The sequence below is a fragment of the Bufo bufo genome, chromosome 11 (assembly GCF_905171765.1).
Source record: "Bufo bufo chromosome 11, aBufBuf1.1, whole genome shotgun sequence".
NCBI classification, from domain to species: domain Eukaryota; kingdom Metazoa; phylum Chordata; class Amphibia; order Anura; family Bufonidae; genus Bufo; species Bufo bufo.
In genome coordinates this window covers 44,325,112-44,340,832 of record NC_053399.1, presented here as the reverse complement: position 1 = coordinate 44,340,832, position 15,721 = coordinate 44,325,112, and the positions used below count along the sequence as shown (strand labels likewise).

At 42.2% G+C, this 15,721-nt stretch overlaps 1 protein-coding gene across 1 annotated transcript in view; it reads left to right on the top strand.

Annotated features, from left to right (window-relative positions):
* The window catches only part of PAX9 (paired box 9), a 36,390-nt gene extending 26,008 nt beyond the window's left edge, over nucleotides 1-10,382 (top strand). The window contains exons 4-5 of the mRNA XM_040411975.1: nucleotides 7,180-7,405; nucleotides 10,005-10,382. Of these exons, the coding sequence (XP_040267909.1) occupies nucleotides 7,180-7,405; nucleotides 10,005-10,102 (324 nt within the window). The 3' untranslated portion in view covers nucleotides 10,103-10,382. The remainder of the gene's footprint in view (nucleotides 1-7,179; nucleotides 7,406-10,004) is intronic.
* The last annotated feature ends 5,339 nt before the right edge of the window (nucleotides 10,383-15,721 follow it).

Sequence of the window (15,721 nt, the reverse complement as noted above, 5' to 3'; positions counted from 1 at the left end):
CTGCTTAGAGTGGTCGCGCAGAGGCTTTGCTTCTGGAGTAGTGACCTGGAAGCGTATCAGGAGGAGAGTCTCTGTGCTTCCGCTGCTTCTTGGCGCAGTGGCGTAGCTAGAAATCACTGGGACCCACAGCAAATTTTTGAATGGGGCCCCCCTCCCCAGTAATTTTTTGGCAACCCGTTACTTTCATGCCGTCCCCATTCCTGTGGCTAGTAAAGATCACTCTCTCATAACAGGCCCGGCAACTGTTCCATCCGTCTATACTTGCACTGTATATACTTTAATTGTGTAATTCTGTTGAGGGGGCCCTGACAAAATCTTTAAGTCCTCCTCCTCCTGGATGGGCCCCTTCTGGGTCAGGGCCCCAAAGCAGCCGCTTCCCCTATAGCAACGCCCCTGGGTGCAGGCATGAGATTGTCAGGCCTGGGCAAGATGTCCACCCTGTCAAACAACTGGCAGGGGATGTTTCTGCAGCAGCGGGGGACAGCCCCTCACAGGTGAACTCTTCTTGATGAGACAAATGGATTTGCTTAATCACCGTAGCAAATGCCTTATGTATCATTGTGAAGTGGAATGGCGTTATCTTCTTCATGCTTTTTTCTTTAGTTACATTGCAGTGTAGGATTTTATTGAAACATCTTTGGCATTGGAATGTCCTTGGAGATGTTAGGCCCTGGTCACACAAGAGCCATGGCTTTTGCGATTGCCAGTTCCATGATAGATAGACCCACTAAATGAATGGCAATGTGGCAACCAAGATAAACTTGCCTGTAATGCTACTGTATAGCTAATGCATTTCATATTGGTACCATTACTTTTTTGGGTTGTTTAGTAGACGCCATGCTACCTGTACATTATTAGTATTTTTCCCCCTTCTCTCTCCCTCTGGTAGTGGTGGGATAAATGGGGGGATTTGGAAAACTACCAGTGTGCTGTCCGCATCCGCATTTCCGGAGCGCAGCCCCGAACTTCCGGTCCGCGGCTCCGGAAAAAAAATAGAACATGTCCTATTCTTATCCGCAATTGCGGACAAGAATAGGCAATTTTATGGGGGTGCCGGCCGCGTGTATTGCGGATCCGCAATACACTACGGATGTGTGAATGGACCCTTAAAGGGGGTTTCTTGTTAGAGATAGAAATCAGTTGCCATGATCAGCTAAATGCTCAGGTCCAGCTCCTGGCACACTCAACAAACAGCTAATTTTGCTATGGGAAACCTTGGTGAGCCAGGAAATTTCGCTGCAGTGACAGCTAAGTGGGGATAATGTAGTGTGCCATGACGGCCATTCAGATGAATAGGCTGCCAGAACAGAAGTTGCTCTAGAGCTGCCCAAACACATTAGAAGAATGTGGGCTGAATCAGTCGGCCATCTACTGTGAATGGGGGTGTCTCAACGTTTCCCTGATGGCATATATTGAGGAAATGGGGACTTGGCCCGTTGGGTTTCGACATGCCCAATCCTTTTGTTCTCACAGGAGATAAACCACCACTAGAGAAGTCTGGCAGTGTCCTTTTCCCCTCTCCCAATTCAGAATGGTGGAGGTTGTGGGGGGTCAGGAGTGTATGTCCAGCCTTACAGAGCAGATAGAATAAAAAGATTAAAAAAATAAAATAAAATGCAATGACTTTCATCCAGTCAGTACATTTCAGTGAAAGGTTAATAAATAGGACTCTCATCTCTTCCCACCTGTAAAGGACCGAGTTAATGGCTGCCAATTAACGGCAGATCACAATCCACCAAAGCAATAGGATTATGTATGAGGGATTCGCTAGAAAGATGTGCTCTTAGAGAGTGAGGGGCCCACTTTTGAAGGGGTTGAAAGGGACTTAAAAATAATCAAGAAGAGATCTGATTGACTTGCCAGCATTAAAATAAACATTTCCTCTGGATAACGTCAATCAGCTAAATCCCCGTGTTTGACGACGCGTGTTTGTTTATCTCATTAGTAGAATTCTACTCTTCTGTGTCAGCAGCTTGGCAGGGGATGATTTCTGCATGATGGCTGTGTACAGATAACGGTGTTTACAATGGACTCAACACATAGTCCGATACAATTTTACGAATGACTTGGTTCATTGGATAAATCAACATGGCAGCTCTCAGTCAACAAAAATAAAGCATTATACTAGGAAGTAACCCCATCCAACACTAGAGGTGATTTATAGCGCTGTGACTACACCCATTTTCAGGATTTGTCCTATAATATGTACACCCTGAATAACAATTCCATTAATTAATTATTTTTTTTCTATCAGAGTAGACAGCACTTTGAAAAAACCTTTGATATGTCATAGCGACATATGAAAGGTTTTGATTAGAGATGAGCGAATTTCATGTTATGAAATTCGTTCACGCTTCGTTTGGTGGTAAAAGCAGAATTGTGCAGGAGAGGACTCCCCTGCATAACGGAAACGGGACGGATCCGTTTTGCAGCCCATAGACTTCTATTATGACTGAATGAATAACGGAATGCCTCTAAAGGTATTTCGTTATGCATTCCGTCATAGAATTGCGTTATGGTCCGTGGTAACGGAATGCATAACGCAATTCTGCTTTTACCACCAAACGAAGCGTGAAGGAATTTCTAAATATGAAATTCGCTCATCTCTAGTTTTGATCATTGGGGTCTGACTGCTGAGAACAAGGAGCGAGAATTGTTCAAATAGCATAGGACACGGGCTCAATAGAAAGTCTATGGGCTGTTGTTCTGTCTGAAAGAGAGCACACAATATGTGAGCGCATCTCTCTCCTCGTTCTAGTGATCAGTGGGGGTCTTAACAGTTAGACCCCACCAATCAAAATTGGTTTTGACATAAGAAAAGTTTTTTCAAAGAGCAGGTACACTTTGCTCCTTACTGACATTTTTCTAGTACATTTATATTGGACAATGAAGTACAAGCCCCATTTTTAATTACTATTTGTTATTAAAAATTTGATGCAATTTTTGAATCCAAAGCCTGTAATGGATCATAAGTGGAGGACATGTATAATGGAAAAAAAGAGGGCACATTTAAAGGTGGCATAAAAAGTCACAAATTACGGTACATACTATATTTGCATTATAATTAAGTCTTGTGTACAGGGTTTAATGGAAGCCCAGCAAATTTGCTATAATTTATGGAGGAAACTGGTATAAATTATAAATTAAATCTACACTAGCTGGTAGCTGGCGTGGCTTCCAATATGGCAGAAATAAATCTAGAAGATGTGCCAAATTTCTTAAGAGGCTCCTTAAAGGGAACCTGTCACCGGGATTTTGTGTATAGAGCCGAGGACATGGGCTGCTAGATGGCCGCTAGCACATCTGCAATACCCAGTCCCCATAGCTCTGTGTGCTTTTATTGTGTAAAAAAAACCGATTTGATACATATGCAAATTAACCTGAGATGAGTCCTGTACGTGAGATGAGTCAGGGACAGGACACATCTCAGGTTAATTTGCATATGTATCAAATCGTTGTTTTTTTACACAATAAAAGCACACAGAGCTATGGGGACTGGGTATTGCGGATATGCTAGCGGACATCTAGCAGCTCATGTCCTCAGCTCTATACACAAAATCCTGGTGACAGGTTCCCTTTAAAGGGGTTGTCCAATTAAGACAGCTAATCCCCTATCCATGGGAATAAGTGTCTGTCGGTTGGGGGCCCAGAGGATGGACCCCACAGACTAAAGAGAACTGGGCCTGTGGTCCCCATTTGAATGGAGTGGCAGACACGCAGGTAGGTCTGCCACTCTTTGAAGCTGGCGGAGATAGCTTAGCGCTTGTACTCACCATGAAGAACTGAATGGAGCGGCATTCCATTCAAACGTGATGTGCATCACAGACAAATCTGCCTTGTAGCTCCATCCTTTATCCTTAATATACAGTTATGTAATTTTGCATTATTAGTATGTAAGGAATGTATGGAGCAAGCTCACGAGCAGAGCCTGCTCCATACGTGGTGGTTCCAGGTATGTAATACAGCCAGTGGCAGTGACTGGGATCAGATATAAAACTTATTTAACCTTCTTAGATTCAGCGGTTAATAGTAACCACAGCATCTGAAAGGTTAGACAGAGGGAGTGGACTCCCTCTGTCCTCTGATCGAGCCCCCCTAGTGAAATTGTGGGGCTCTGATTGGTTACTATGGCAGCCTGGAGCCTTGTAAAGCCTCCCAGGCCTGTCATAGCAAACTACCTGTTAAAGGGGTTTTACAGGAGTTTTATATTGATGACCTATCCTCAGGAAAGGTCATGAGTATCTGGCAGGGGTCTCTAGTGTCGGACCCCCACCGATCAATCAGCTGTTTGAGAAGGCACCGGTGCTCTCAGCAAACCTAGTGCAGCAGCTGTGCTTGGTAACACAGCTTAGCCCTATTCACATCAATGGGGTTGAGCTGCATCTCGGCCATGTGACCGATGAAAGTGACATCACATGGCCTAGAACAGTCATGCTCAACCTGCGGCCCTCCAGCTGTTGCAAAACTACAACTCCCAGCATGCCCGAACAGCCTACAGCTCTCAGCCTACAGCAGGGCATTGTGGGAGTTGTAGTTTTACAACAGCTGGAGGGCGGCAGGTTGAGCGTGCCTGGCCTAGGAAAAGCTAGAGAAGGCTGCGGTGCTACTGCAAGGGCTGCTGCCTTCTCAAACAGCTGATCGACGGGGGTCTCAAGTGTCGGAACCCCACCAATAAGATACTGATGACCTATCCAGAGGATAGGCCATCAGTGTAAAACGCCCAGAAAACCCCTTTAAGCCCTGCTGTAGAAAGTCAGTAAACATCCCACAGACTGCAACTGTAGATCATTGCAGTCTATGGTATAAGCGATCAAAGGACAACATGTTCAAGTCCCCTAAGAGGACAAAAAATTTAAGTAAAAAACAAAACAAAAATATAAAAACCCAACAAAAATATAAAATATACGAATTACCCCCTTTCCAAACAATAAAAAAAAAATAATATAGATAATTGCTGCAGTGGTCATGTGCCATATCCAGGCATGTCACCACTGCTATTTGAAAACAAACATCAGCAAGAGTATCGTAACAGTGCTGCAGATAACAGCGTTGGAGAAATGGGTTAGTATGTAGGAGGAGATTTATCAAAACCGGTGTAAAGGAAGACTGGGTTAATTGCCCATAGCAGCCAATAAAATTCCACCTTCTATTTTTCTGAGCTCTTTTGGAAAATTAAATATGGAATTTGATTGGTTGCTATGGGCAACTAAGCCAGTTTTCCTTTACACCAGTTCTGATAAATCTCCCCCATAATGTTTTAAGACATTGTAAGGGTTGTCCGAGATATTTTATCTCTGATGACCTCTTTAAACCTGGATTAACTAGTGGTCTTTGCATGTTCAAGAGAGAGTAGGGTGGAACAATATGACAATGAGAAAACCAAGACTAAACTAATCTTGGACCTTGTAATGGGCATTTCCTAGTTGACCAAATAAAATACCATAGACTATAATGCTTCCTGCAAACAGTTGGCCTCTCTTCCTGAAATTGGAGACCTCTACAGACTTGATTGCATTGAAAGGTTAATTCACCTGCTGCTGAACAGGAGATTTTGGGGCTCTTTAAATGTCCTCCCGTTTACTTCATATCATCCAAGGTGATGTCTAAACAAACAGAATACGTTGATCTTGGTGTCTCAGGTTTAAAGGATCCTTTGTGTGAAATCTTAAGGTCAAAACTACTTGGCAAACACTGCCTTTGTTTGTGAGATTCTGAGAATGGAAATGTAGGCCTCTAGTCAATAAACTGTGAATCGGTTTATCCATCTAAGTGATTTACACTCCTATGAAAGACACTGAGACCCTTCAAGATGTGTTGTTGATCCACGGGACACCTCCTCATACCAGTATAGCGCACAAATAGCAGGAAACCCCTATTTAAGTCAATTTGTTGAAAGATGTCAGCCATTGGAAAGCATTATCTTTCTTAACGCTTGTCAATCTAGGATGACTATGGCCCTGAGAGAGTAAAGACGCACGCAACGGCAAAATTAAATCAATGATGGAGGTAGGCTTCATCATGTTGGGATCCAAAATGTGGTTCTAAGGTTTCAAACATGCATTAGTGTTCATTTTAAGGGGACCTGCTATCCATTTTTGGGGATCTTGTCACGGGGTTGGTCAATGCTGTGTCATGTCATGGCCTTCAGGCAATCTCATATACACCTAGGCATGCCTATACATTGCATAAACTCACTACTACAACTGAGCACATAAATGGCAGTTTTACGTGATACAATATGCTGCATTTTTTGATCATGTCAACATAAGCAGGAAACCCAGTTCAAACCCTGTATAGTTCTCCGATGTGTGGCCAAAGTATAGACTTCCAAAGAAGCAGCATTCAAGAATGACTCTAAACTTCAGTATTGCATCGTAGCTGCTGACTCATTTCAGACCCTATCTCATAGTGATGATCAAATTTTGAGGTCCTGAGTATCACCATCTGTATCCAGTTAGGCTTATAGTCCTACAGTAAATGGTCTAAAGTGGTTCTTTGAGTTCAGAAAAAGAAGTCTGCTTTTCTTCCCCCCCAGAAACAGCCCCACTCTTGTCTCTGCGATGTTACTGGTATTGCAGCTGAGGCTGAGCTCCAATACCAGACAAAGCCGATGGACAGGGATGGTGCTGTTCCTAGAGAAGTTTGTAAAGGGAGTAATTCATGTAGTAGTTCTATTGTAACATCATAATGCAATGCCCCAACCTACTTGGAACTGTCCAGCTGGTTATTATTATTATTTTCATTTAACAGGCTCAGAATGGTATAAAAAAAATTATAATTTGTCACCTTTACTAATCCCGCCACCCACCACTTTCGTTCCGACACTTTTCCTTTACCCGCCTGTTTTTACTTCTTGGTCCCTCTTAGCAGTAAATGTGACTGCTTAGCCAATCCCTGGCTGAGGCGGGTCAACTCTGTGGCCAGAGATTGGCCGAGTGGTCTGATTTTCTGTGCTTAGAGGGACCAGGAAGCGTCAGAACAGCTGTGGTCGGGGATCGGTAAGGTGACTTATTTAATAATTTTACCCCATTCTGAGCCTTTAAAAATGTAATTGGCTGGACAGCTCCTTTATCTTTATTTAAAAGTATACCATGCATAATTTATATGTAAATCCTGTTTGAACCTTTACATTATGAGTAGATGATTAACAATAATCCTTTATCTTTTTATTCCCTACAGACTGCCAGTGGTTTACCGACAGTTGGTAGTTTTGTCGCAGCTTCAGGAATGACACCATACCCCACTTCAGCGCCAGTATCCCCCTACATGGCATATGGCACAGCAGCCCCCACAGGGTATGTGACAGGTCATGGATGGCAGCATTCTGGGGGTACTCCACTGTCCCCTCATAACTGCGACATCACTGCATCACTAGCATTTAAAAGCATGCACACGGCACGAGAAGGTGAGAACCATTTCTAAATCTGACACATCATAGGGGCATTAAAGAGAACCTCTCACCACTCCAGATATGTCTGTCTTAGTAAATAACTGCATTTCATGTGAAATGACAATTCTGGGGCATCTACTTTTATGAATCTATGTTACTAAAACAGACATGTCAAGAGAAGTGACAGCTCCTCTTGAAATAAACTGGATGTAGCATGAGAAAAATAATTCTGATAATCTCTCTGAATTTTTACTTTAGCATTATACTGATATTTTATAAAGTTTTATTCATTAATTCTTCACACCCTTTTTAAGGATGTGATTGTGATCTGTCCTTTTAGGTGGCACAAGCTGTTGACTTTATAGATGAATATACTGTAGTACATTTTCTATATATCTAACATGTTCTAATTTTTATGTTTAAACCAGGCAGGGACGTACACAGATCTCATAAGACCCCATAACGAAACTGTCCCACTTAGTTTCCCATTATACGAGCATCAATCAGTCTCAGGGCAATGCCACAGATTTCTGATAAATGTATGTTTTGTTTTTTTTTATAAAAAAAATTGTAACAAAAAAGTCACACCTGGCCTTAGCCACTTTATCTGAAAAGGTGCTTCATAAATATGGTGCTCATTTCGAACATCATATTTCTCAATGTATTTACACTAGTAAACTGGTATAAATACACTGAGAAATCTTCTGTTTCCCTTCTATTACAAAACTGACTGACTGTAGCCACCACTAGGGGGAGCTCATTACATAAGCATTAATACAGTTACAACTGACTGAATTAGAAGCTGTAATATTCTGTTTGCACTGAGCTTCCCCTAGTGGCGGCTGCATGAAAATGCAGTGTCACACTGGGAATTGAAGGAGTTCAGTGTTGAACCTCATAGCAGTTGTGTGGTGGGTCTCCATTAAAGGTATGAAACCAGGTCTCTGATTATATTTTATACTATACAATCAGGAGAAACAAGGACCCTGATCACTTCTGGGTAGACTGCTGCCTCTCTCTACATCAGGGTTTCTCAACTCCGGTCCTCTGGACCCACCTACCGGTCAGGATTTGAGAATATCCCACAGAATGAATACCTGTGGTAAGTCCTGATGCATGGACACTAATTATATCACCTGCTCAATACTAAGGAAATCCTGAAAACATGACTAGTAGGTGGGTCCCGAGGACTGGAGTTAAGAAACCCTGCTCTACACCGTTTATGGCAACTACCTGCTTGGAACAAGCATACATCAAGCACTCAACCCCACACCAGAAGTCTTCTCTGACTTACTTAGAGCCAAGTGCATAGCTACAGAGGTAGCCCCGGTGTCTGAGGGGGTCCAAAGACCCCTCTGCCATTTAAAAAGTCACCAGTATTATAAATGGCAAATAGTGGGTGGGGGACCGAGTGTCAATTTTGAATTGGGGCTCTGGAGTTTCAGGTTACACTTATGCTTGGAACCCCATTTGGGATATACACATATAATCAGGTACTTGTGATGGTACCTTAATAGAGAACTTGTTACCTCTCCTGACATGTCTGTTCTAGTAACTGCTTGCATTCACAACTCTGGGGCATCTGTTCTTATGACTCTATGTTGGGCCATTCCTTTATTATTCCTGCTAGAAGTTATGAATGCTTTGCTAGCAGTTTGCAATGAAGGTCCAGATGGATGTTACCATCAGTCAGTCTGGCTGCACTGATTGGATAATGTCAGACTGACTGTGCAGGGAACCCCCCCCCCCCCACACACACACTGGTAAGGGTACTTTCACACTTGCGTTGTTTGATTCCGGCAGGCAGTTCCGTTGCCTGAACTGACTGCCTGATCAGGCAAACTGTATGCAAACGGATGTCATTTTTTCTGACTGATCAGGCATTTTTCAGACTGATCAGGAACCTGATCAGTCAGAAAAATGCCTGATCAGTCAGAAAAATGCATTGCAATACCGGATCCGTTTTTCCGGTGTCATCAGGCAAAACGGATCCGTTTTTTTTTTTTTTTTAATTTTTAAAGGTCTGCGCATGCGCAGACCGGAAGGACGGATCCGGCATTCCGGTATTTTGAATGCCGGATCCGGCACTAATACATTCCTATGGAAAAAAATGCCGGATCCGGCATTCAGGCAAGTCTTCAGTTTTTTTCGCCGGAGATAAAACCGTAGCATGCTACGGTTTTCTCTTTTGCCTGATCAGTCAAAACGACTGAACTGAAGACATCCTGATGCAAACTGAACGGATTACTCTCCATTCAGAGTGCATGGGGATATGCCTGATCAGTTATTTTCCGGTATAGAGCCCCTGTGACGGAACTCTATGCCGGAAAAGAAAAACGCAAGTGTGAAAGTAGCCTAACACCCACCTGGACCTTCATTGCAAGCTTGTAGCAAACCATTCATAACTTCTAGCAGGTATAATAAAGGAATGGCACAACATACAGTACAATCATAAGAACAGATGCTCCAGAATAGTTTTTATAGGGGGGATGTAAGTAGGTACTAAAACAGACATGTCAGGAGAGGTGGCAGATGCTGTTTTAAGTAAATTAGTGGCACTTTAGGGAAACTGCATTCATTCTATCTTACAGATTTTTTTCATTTTGTTTAATAGCAGAAGAAACAAAAGTAAGCATCCATTCCCGCAAATCTCCGCAGTCTTACCACACATCCCAACGCCACGGGACAGTTGCTCATATGTCAAGTGCATAGAGACCATGGACACCCTCTATACTCAAACCAGTATCATGCAAAAACATCCCACAGTCTATCGAGCCAGTAGTACGTACAGAACTGGAGCATTGCCAGAAATCTGCCAGTCACATGGATCATGAACACCTGACCACTTGAGCAAAGAAACCAGCTGTCTCGTCTTCACCTGGATATGCGGTCAGCATGAAAGACATACACCTGGTGGACATACTGTGAAAGAATCTTCTCTGGATTCAATGAACCATATCTCTGCACCTTCTTACGGAATTTAAAACATGCCACTTTCCAGCTGAACTAAAACAAAAAATAACACTTCGTTACCGTATACTCAGTCTATTTGCCTTTATAAGACTTGTGGTTTGTAGCTCGGAAAATTTCGAAGCTCTCAGACAAAGCAAACTAAAAAGTCATGAAACCTGAACTGAATGTGAAGAGGAAATGAAGGGACTTTGGACTCGCACCTCATGCTGTGCAGAGCTTTGCAAATCTTCGGCAGCCAAAAATGGGGTATATGGGTTTGAAACCCAAACTTCACAAAGGATTATGGTCACTCAAAGTGATTAAGCCAGATAAGATCTGGAGGACTTATCCATTCAAGATTCAGCCTCTTTAGCGTTAAATAAGACACGTCTTGGTCCTCATCTATCAGGATATGTAAATATATGGTAGATGACGAACACAACCCCATGAGGAAATGTTATGTCCTTTTGTATAGGTTTTAATTATTATGATCCAATTTATCTATAACAAAGTAAGTGGGAGGGTCGGGGTAATATTTTGTCTTGGTCTTTTACTTTACTGTTAATTTTTTTTGTAGATAATTTAAAAGGAAAAATAATAAATCACAATGGTCCCCAGTGAATCTTTAGAGAAGTTCAATTTCCAATCAATGATTGACGTCGGACATGTGCTGGATGTGGTCTTCTGACATTTCGCTGGTTGATCCTCCATCATTTCTTAATAGCCAAACATACATATGCATGGTCAGTCAGTGACCACCATACACATACTGTATGTGACAACGATTGTGGTCACTCATGTTACTCTTTTTTGGAGGCTGCTTAATCTCCAAATTGGGTAAAATACAATTTGCAGTAACATTTTAAAATATAACCTAAAGAGATTTGGGCTGTAATAATTATTATATTTTTTATATATTTTTGACTATTGTTCATGAAATTTTCCAAAATAACATTGGGTCTAGATTGATATTATGCTCTAAAAACCAATGGAGTTGGAATAGACCAGTGGAACCGTAGATCATGATCTACTAGTAGATCTCAGAGCTGATACCAGTAGATCTCAATTAGAGATGAGCGAATTTCATATTTTGAAATTCGTTCACGCTTCATTTGGTGGTAAAAGCAGAATTGCGTCATGGATTCCGTTACCACGGACCATAACGCAATTCTATGACTGAATGCCTTTAGAGGCATTCCGTTATTCATCCTGTCATAATAGAAGTCTATGGGCTACAAAATGGATCCATCCCGTTTCCGTTATGCAGGGGAATCCTCTCCTGCATAACGGAAACGGGACAGATCAGTTTTGTAGCCCATAGACTTCTATTATGACGGAATGAATAACAGAATGCCTCTAAAGGCATTCAGTCATAGAATTGCGTTATGGTCCGTGGTAATGGAATCCATAATGCAATTCACCTTTTACCAGTAAACGACGTGTGAACGAATTTCATAACATGAAATTCGCTCATCTCTAATCTCAATGTACTGTACTAGGGAATCCTTTGTGGGCCACATATCAGATCAACCTCACGTTCCATAAAAGATGATTCCATACTGAAAGTCTGGCCACTTTTTATATGGACTTCTGGTTGTATCCTATTGTCCACAGTGTATAGGAACATCTCATATGCAGAAAGTTTTTGGTGGAGGTGCTAATCAATCATATCATAAACATATGATATATCAACATATCAGCCCAAATCTATTCTGGTTTTGTTAATCTATTTTAAATTTAAAAGGGTTATCCCATGATAAATCAGACATCATATAGTACAGTGTTTCCCAACCAGTGTGCCTCCAGCTGTTGCAAAACTACAACTCCCAGCATGCCCGGACAGCCTTTGGCTGTGCGGGCATGCTGGGAGTTGTAGTTTTGCAACAGCTGGAGGCACACTGGTTGGGAAACACTGATATAGTACATGACAACCTCTTTCTAACAAAGCTAGAACCAGCCCTGTACCATCTATGGATCCAGAGTGTGCCCTTCATGCTGCAGCTGGAGGCAGTTGAAGGATGGAACTGAGCATGTGCGTCCACCTCAGTGAGCTATACCAAAAAATTTTTAGGACATACAATTCCAAAAGTATTCAGATCCAGGTCATGGTTTCAAAACTGTAAAATATTTTTCATGGGACAACCCCTTTTAGCCCAGCCAATTATTGCTATGCATCCAATGTGCCACAACCTCTTGGCCGGACCTGAATGTGCAATCTGCTGGACATACAGGCTTGTCTGAATCCAACGTTGAATATGAAATGTTGGTTCCTTCAGTGGCATGACAACAAAGGGTTAATACAAAGCACTTACAGACAAGAACTGTAAGCAGAGCACTTGCACTAGGTAAGATGACCTGAAATAGATGATTAAGTTCCTATGTTTGTACAGGAGATCTTGTTGGATTGAATCTCTTAAAGCCACACTTGTTAACAGTTTCTAAAATGCCATAATCCACGATCATGTCCGTTGGTGTAATATGCTGCATCAGCTTTACATGTATTGAATGGAGAATCTATAGTAAAAAATTAACGTTGGTTCCATTTTCATGTTTCTGAATGTGCCTTACCATGGTGAGCAATAAAGCGAAAACCCCCATGTAAACCCCTTCTGTACGACTTCTCTTTTAAAAATTTCCAAAACTAGTTCTGTACTAAGACAAATTAGATCTAAGGTGGCGACTTCCCAGAAAATGGAATTCTATGACTTTAGGAGGGCTGCACTGGCGGATCCGTTATGCGGCCCATAGACTTCTATTATGATAGAATGCAAAATGGAATGCCTCTTGAAGGCTTCCGTGGTGCATTCCGTCATACAATTCCATTATGTTCCGTAATAACAGAATCCATAACTGAATTCCCACAGAACCTGAACGCCGAACTTGAAAACAGCGAGTTCGCTCATCCCTAGACATGTCTTATACTTCAATGCAACATGTGGACCACAGACCCATTAAAGTAAATATTTCTGCACCGCGATGCAGCCGGTAGGGTTAAGAAACGGACAACCACAATACCATAATTAGGGAAATGTTTGCATTGGAATACATGGAAAAACAGCAAAATTGGGGTTATTTTGTTAAAATACAGCATTGGGACAAGGTAATTACTGTACTAATAAAATATATTATAGCTCAACATAGATTTTTTATTTCTAGCAATGTCTACATACACCCATGCCCATGAATGTGACCGATACTTCTCTCCCCTGAAATTATCTGTCGGGGAGTTCCCCATACACATTAGATTGTCAGCCAGTCCTGCCGAAAACAGTAGTTTAGGTCGACAACAGCCTGATATGTATGAGGGCCTTAAAGTGAAAAAGGAAAAAAATTTACGTTAACTGGGGAACAAACAAAACACTTACCTGGTCACCTCTTTTTAAGCTTTTCAGCTGCGCTGATTCCTGGGTGGTTCTTCTGCCATTCAAGAAAGCTGCACCACTTCTCAGACTACCTGATGCATATTGTGCATTTGGTAGCCCAAGACACTTCCTGCTGCTCCTGGATGGGCCAGCACGGCTCACGTGAGCAATGGTGGCCAATCCAAGAGCAGGGCCGGCCAAGTACAAAGTGATTTGGTTTAGGCCTCTTGCTCACGACCGTATGGCTTTTTCAGTGTTTTGCAGTCCGCAAAAAGCAGATCCTCAAAAAATACGGATGTCGTCAGTGTGCATTCCGTTTTTTGTGGAACGGAACATCTGGCCCCTAATAGAACAGTACTGTCCTTGTCCGTTATGCGGACAATAATAGGACATGCTCTATCTTTGAACGAAACGGAAATACGGAAACAGCATGCATACGGAGTGCATTCTTTTTTTTTTTTGCCGACCCATTGAAATGAATGGTTCCGTATACAGAATGCAAAAAACAGAACGGAAACGGAAAAAAAAAACGTTCGTGTGCATGAGGCCTTACTGAAACACAGTATGCGCCACGTAGTCTGAGAAGCGGTGCGGCCATCTTCGATGGCAGAAAAGGAACCCAAGAATCTGTGTCTCTGCAGCTGAAAAGATTAAAAGGAGGCCACCAAGTTAGGGTAGGTTCAACTGATCCAGCAGAGGAAAACCGGCCAGAGTTCACAAGGTGCAGCCTAGCCGGATACTGCCGTTCACTACTGGACCCCACTGACTATAATGGTATCTGGCATGAGTGCGGTTTTCCGCATGCTTTGTTTTTTATCTGCCCGAAACCCAGCACTCATACCAGAAAGCGCCTGGATCCCATTACAGTGAATGGGGTCTGGCAGTGAATGGCAGTGTCTGGCTAGCCTAGATCTGGTGAACTCTGGCAGGCTGTTATCTGCTGGAACAGCCTACCAGATCAGTTAAATGGAGGTGTGAACCTACAGTAAGTATTTTTATTGTTCCCCATGTAATGTAATTTTTCTTAAAACACAGGGGTCGCCTTAAAACTCACTACCACAGGATGTTTTAAACCAGATGATAGCATTAGTATAAATGGTGAAAATGTCCTGGGTGTGAGACAATCCAACCCCAACCATGTCCTAAACCTGTCATTACACCAGCTCTGGTTTTTATATCAATGTCACGTGAGCTATTCAAAGCACTGTTATAATGTGTTCACTGTATAAATACACTATGGCAGTATTATATGGATATGGTATAATGGTGCTTTTTTTTGGGGGGGGGGGGGCCTTAAGTGCATGTCCAGTTTAAAGGGAAAGTGCCATCATGAGAAAATGACCTATTGTTGTTTATGTTTAAAAACAAAATCACTAAAACTGAAATTTTTTAAGGGAATCTGTCACCTCTTTATCTGCAGTACTACTGAAATGGTACACTGACCTCCAATCAGTACTATATATGGCTATACTATCTCCTTTCCCCCAACGTGCTGCTGCAAAGCTTCAATGTAATACATTAAAGGGATCGTGCAATGCAAATATATTGATATCCTCATGAAGCTTTCACAATGATCATCACAGGCAGGTTTAAAATGAAAGATAACACCTACATATAGATGTGAGGAATATGGATTATTATTTACTGTCAGCCATGTTCCCACACCAGCCATCTGCTGTCAGATAGCAGAGGTAGTGAACTCCACATGGGGGTCCTGCTTCAAAGCCCAGCCAAATGGCAGAGAACTTCTAGCAGGCCACCTTTGTTTACAATTTCTCACCTCCACTCAGATAGCACAGATCCTGCAGGAAAACTTTCCTGCAGGGGGTCTAGGCCTAAGGAATTATTAATTGCCCGTCCATCGCAGACCTAAACAGATACATACAGGGAGTGCAGAATTATTAGGCAAGTTGTATTTTTGAGGATTAATTTTATTATTGAACAACCATGTTCTCAATGAACCCAAAAAACTCAATAATATCAAAGCTGAATATTTTTGGAAGTAGTTTTTAGTTTG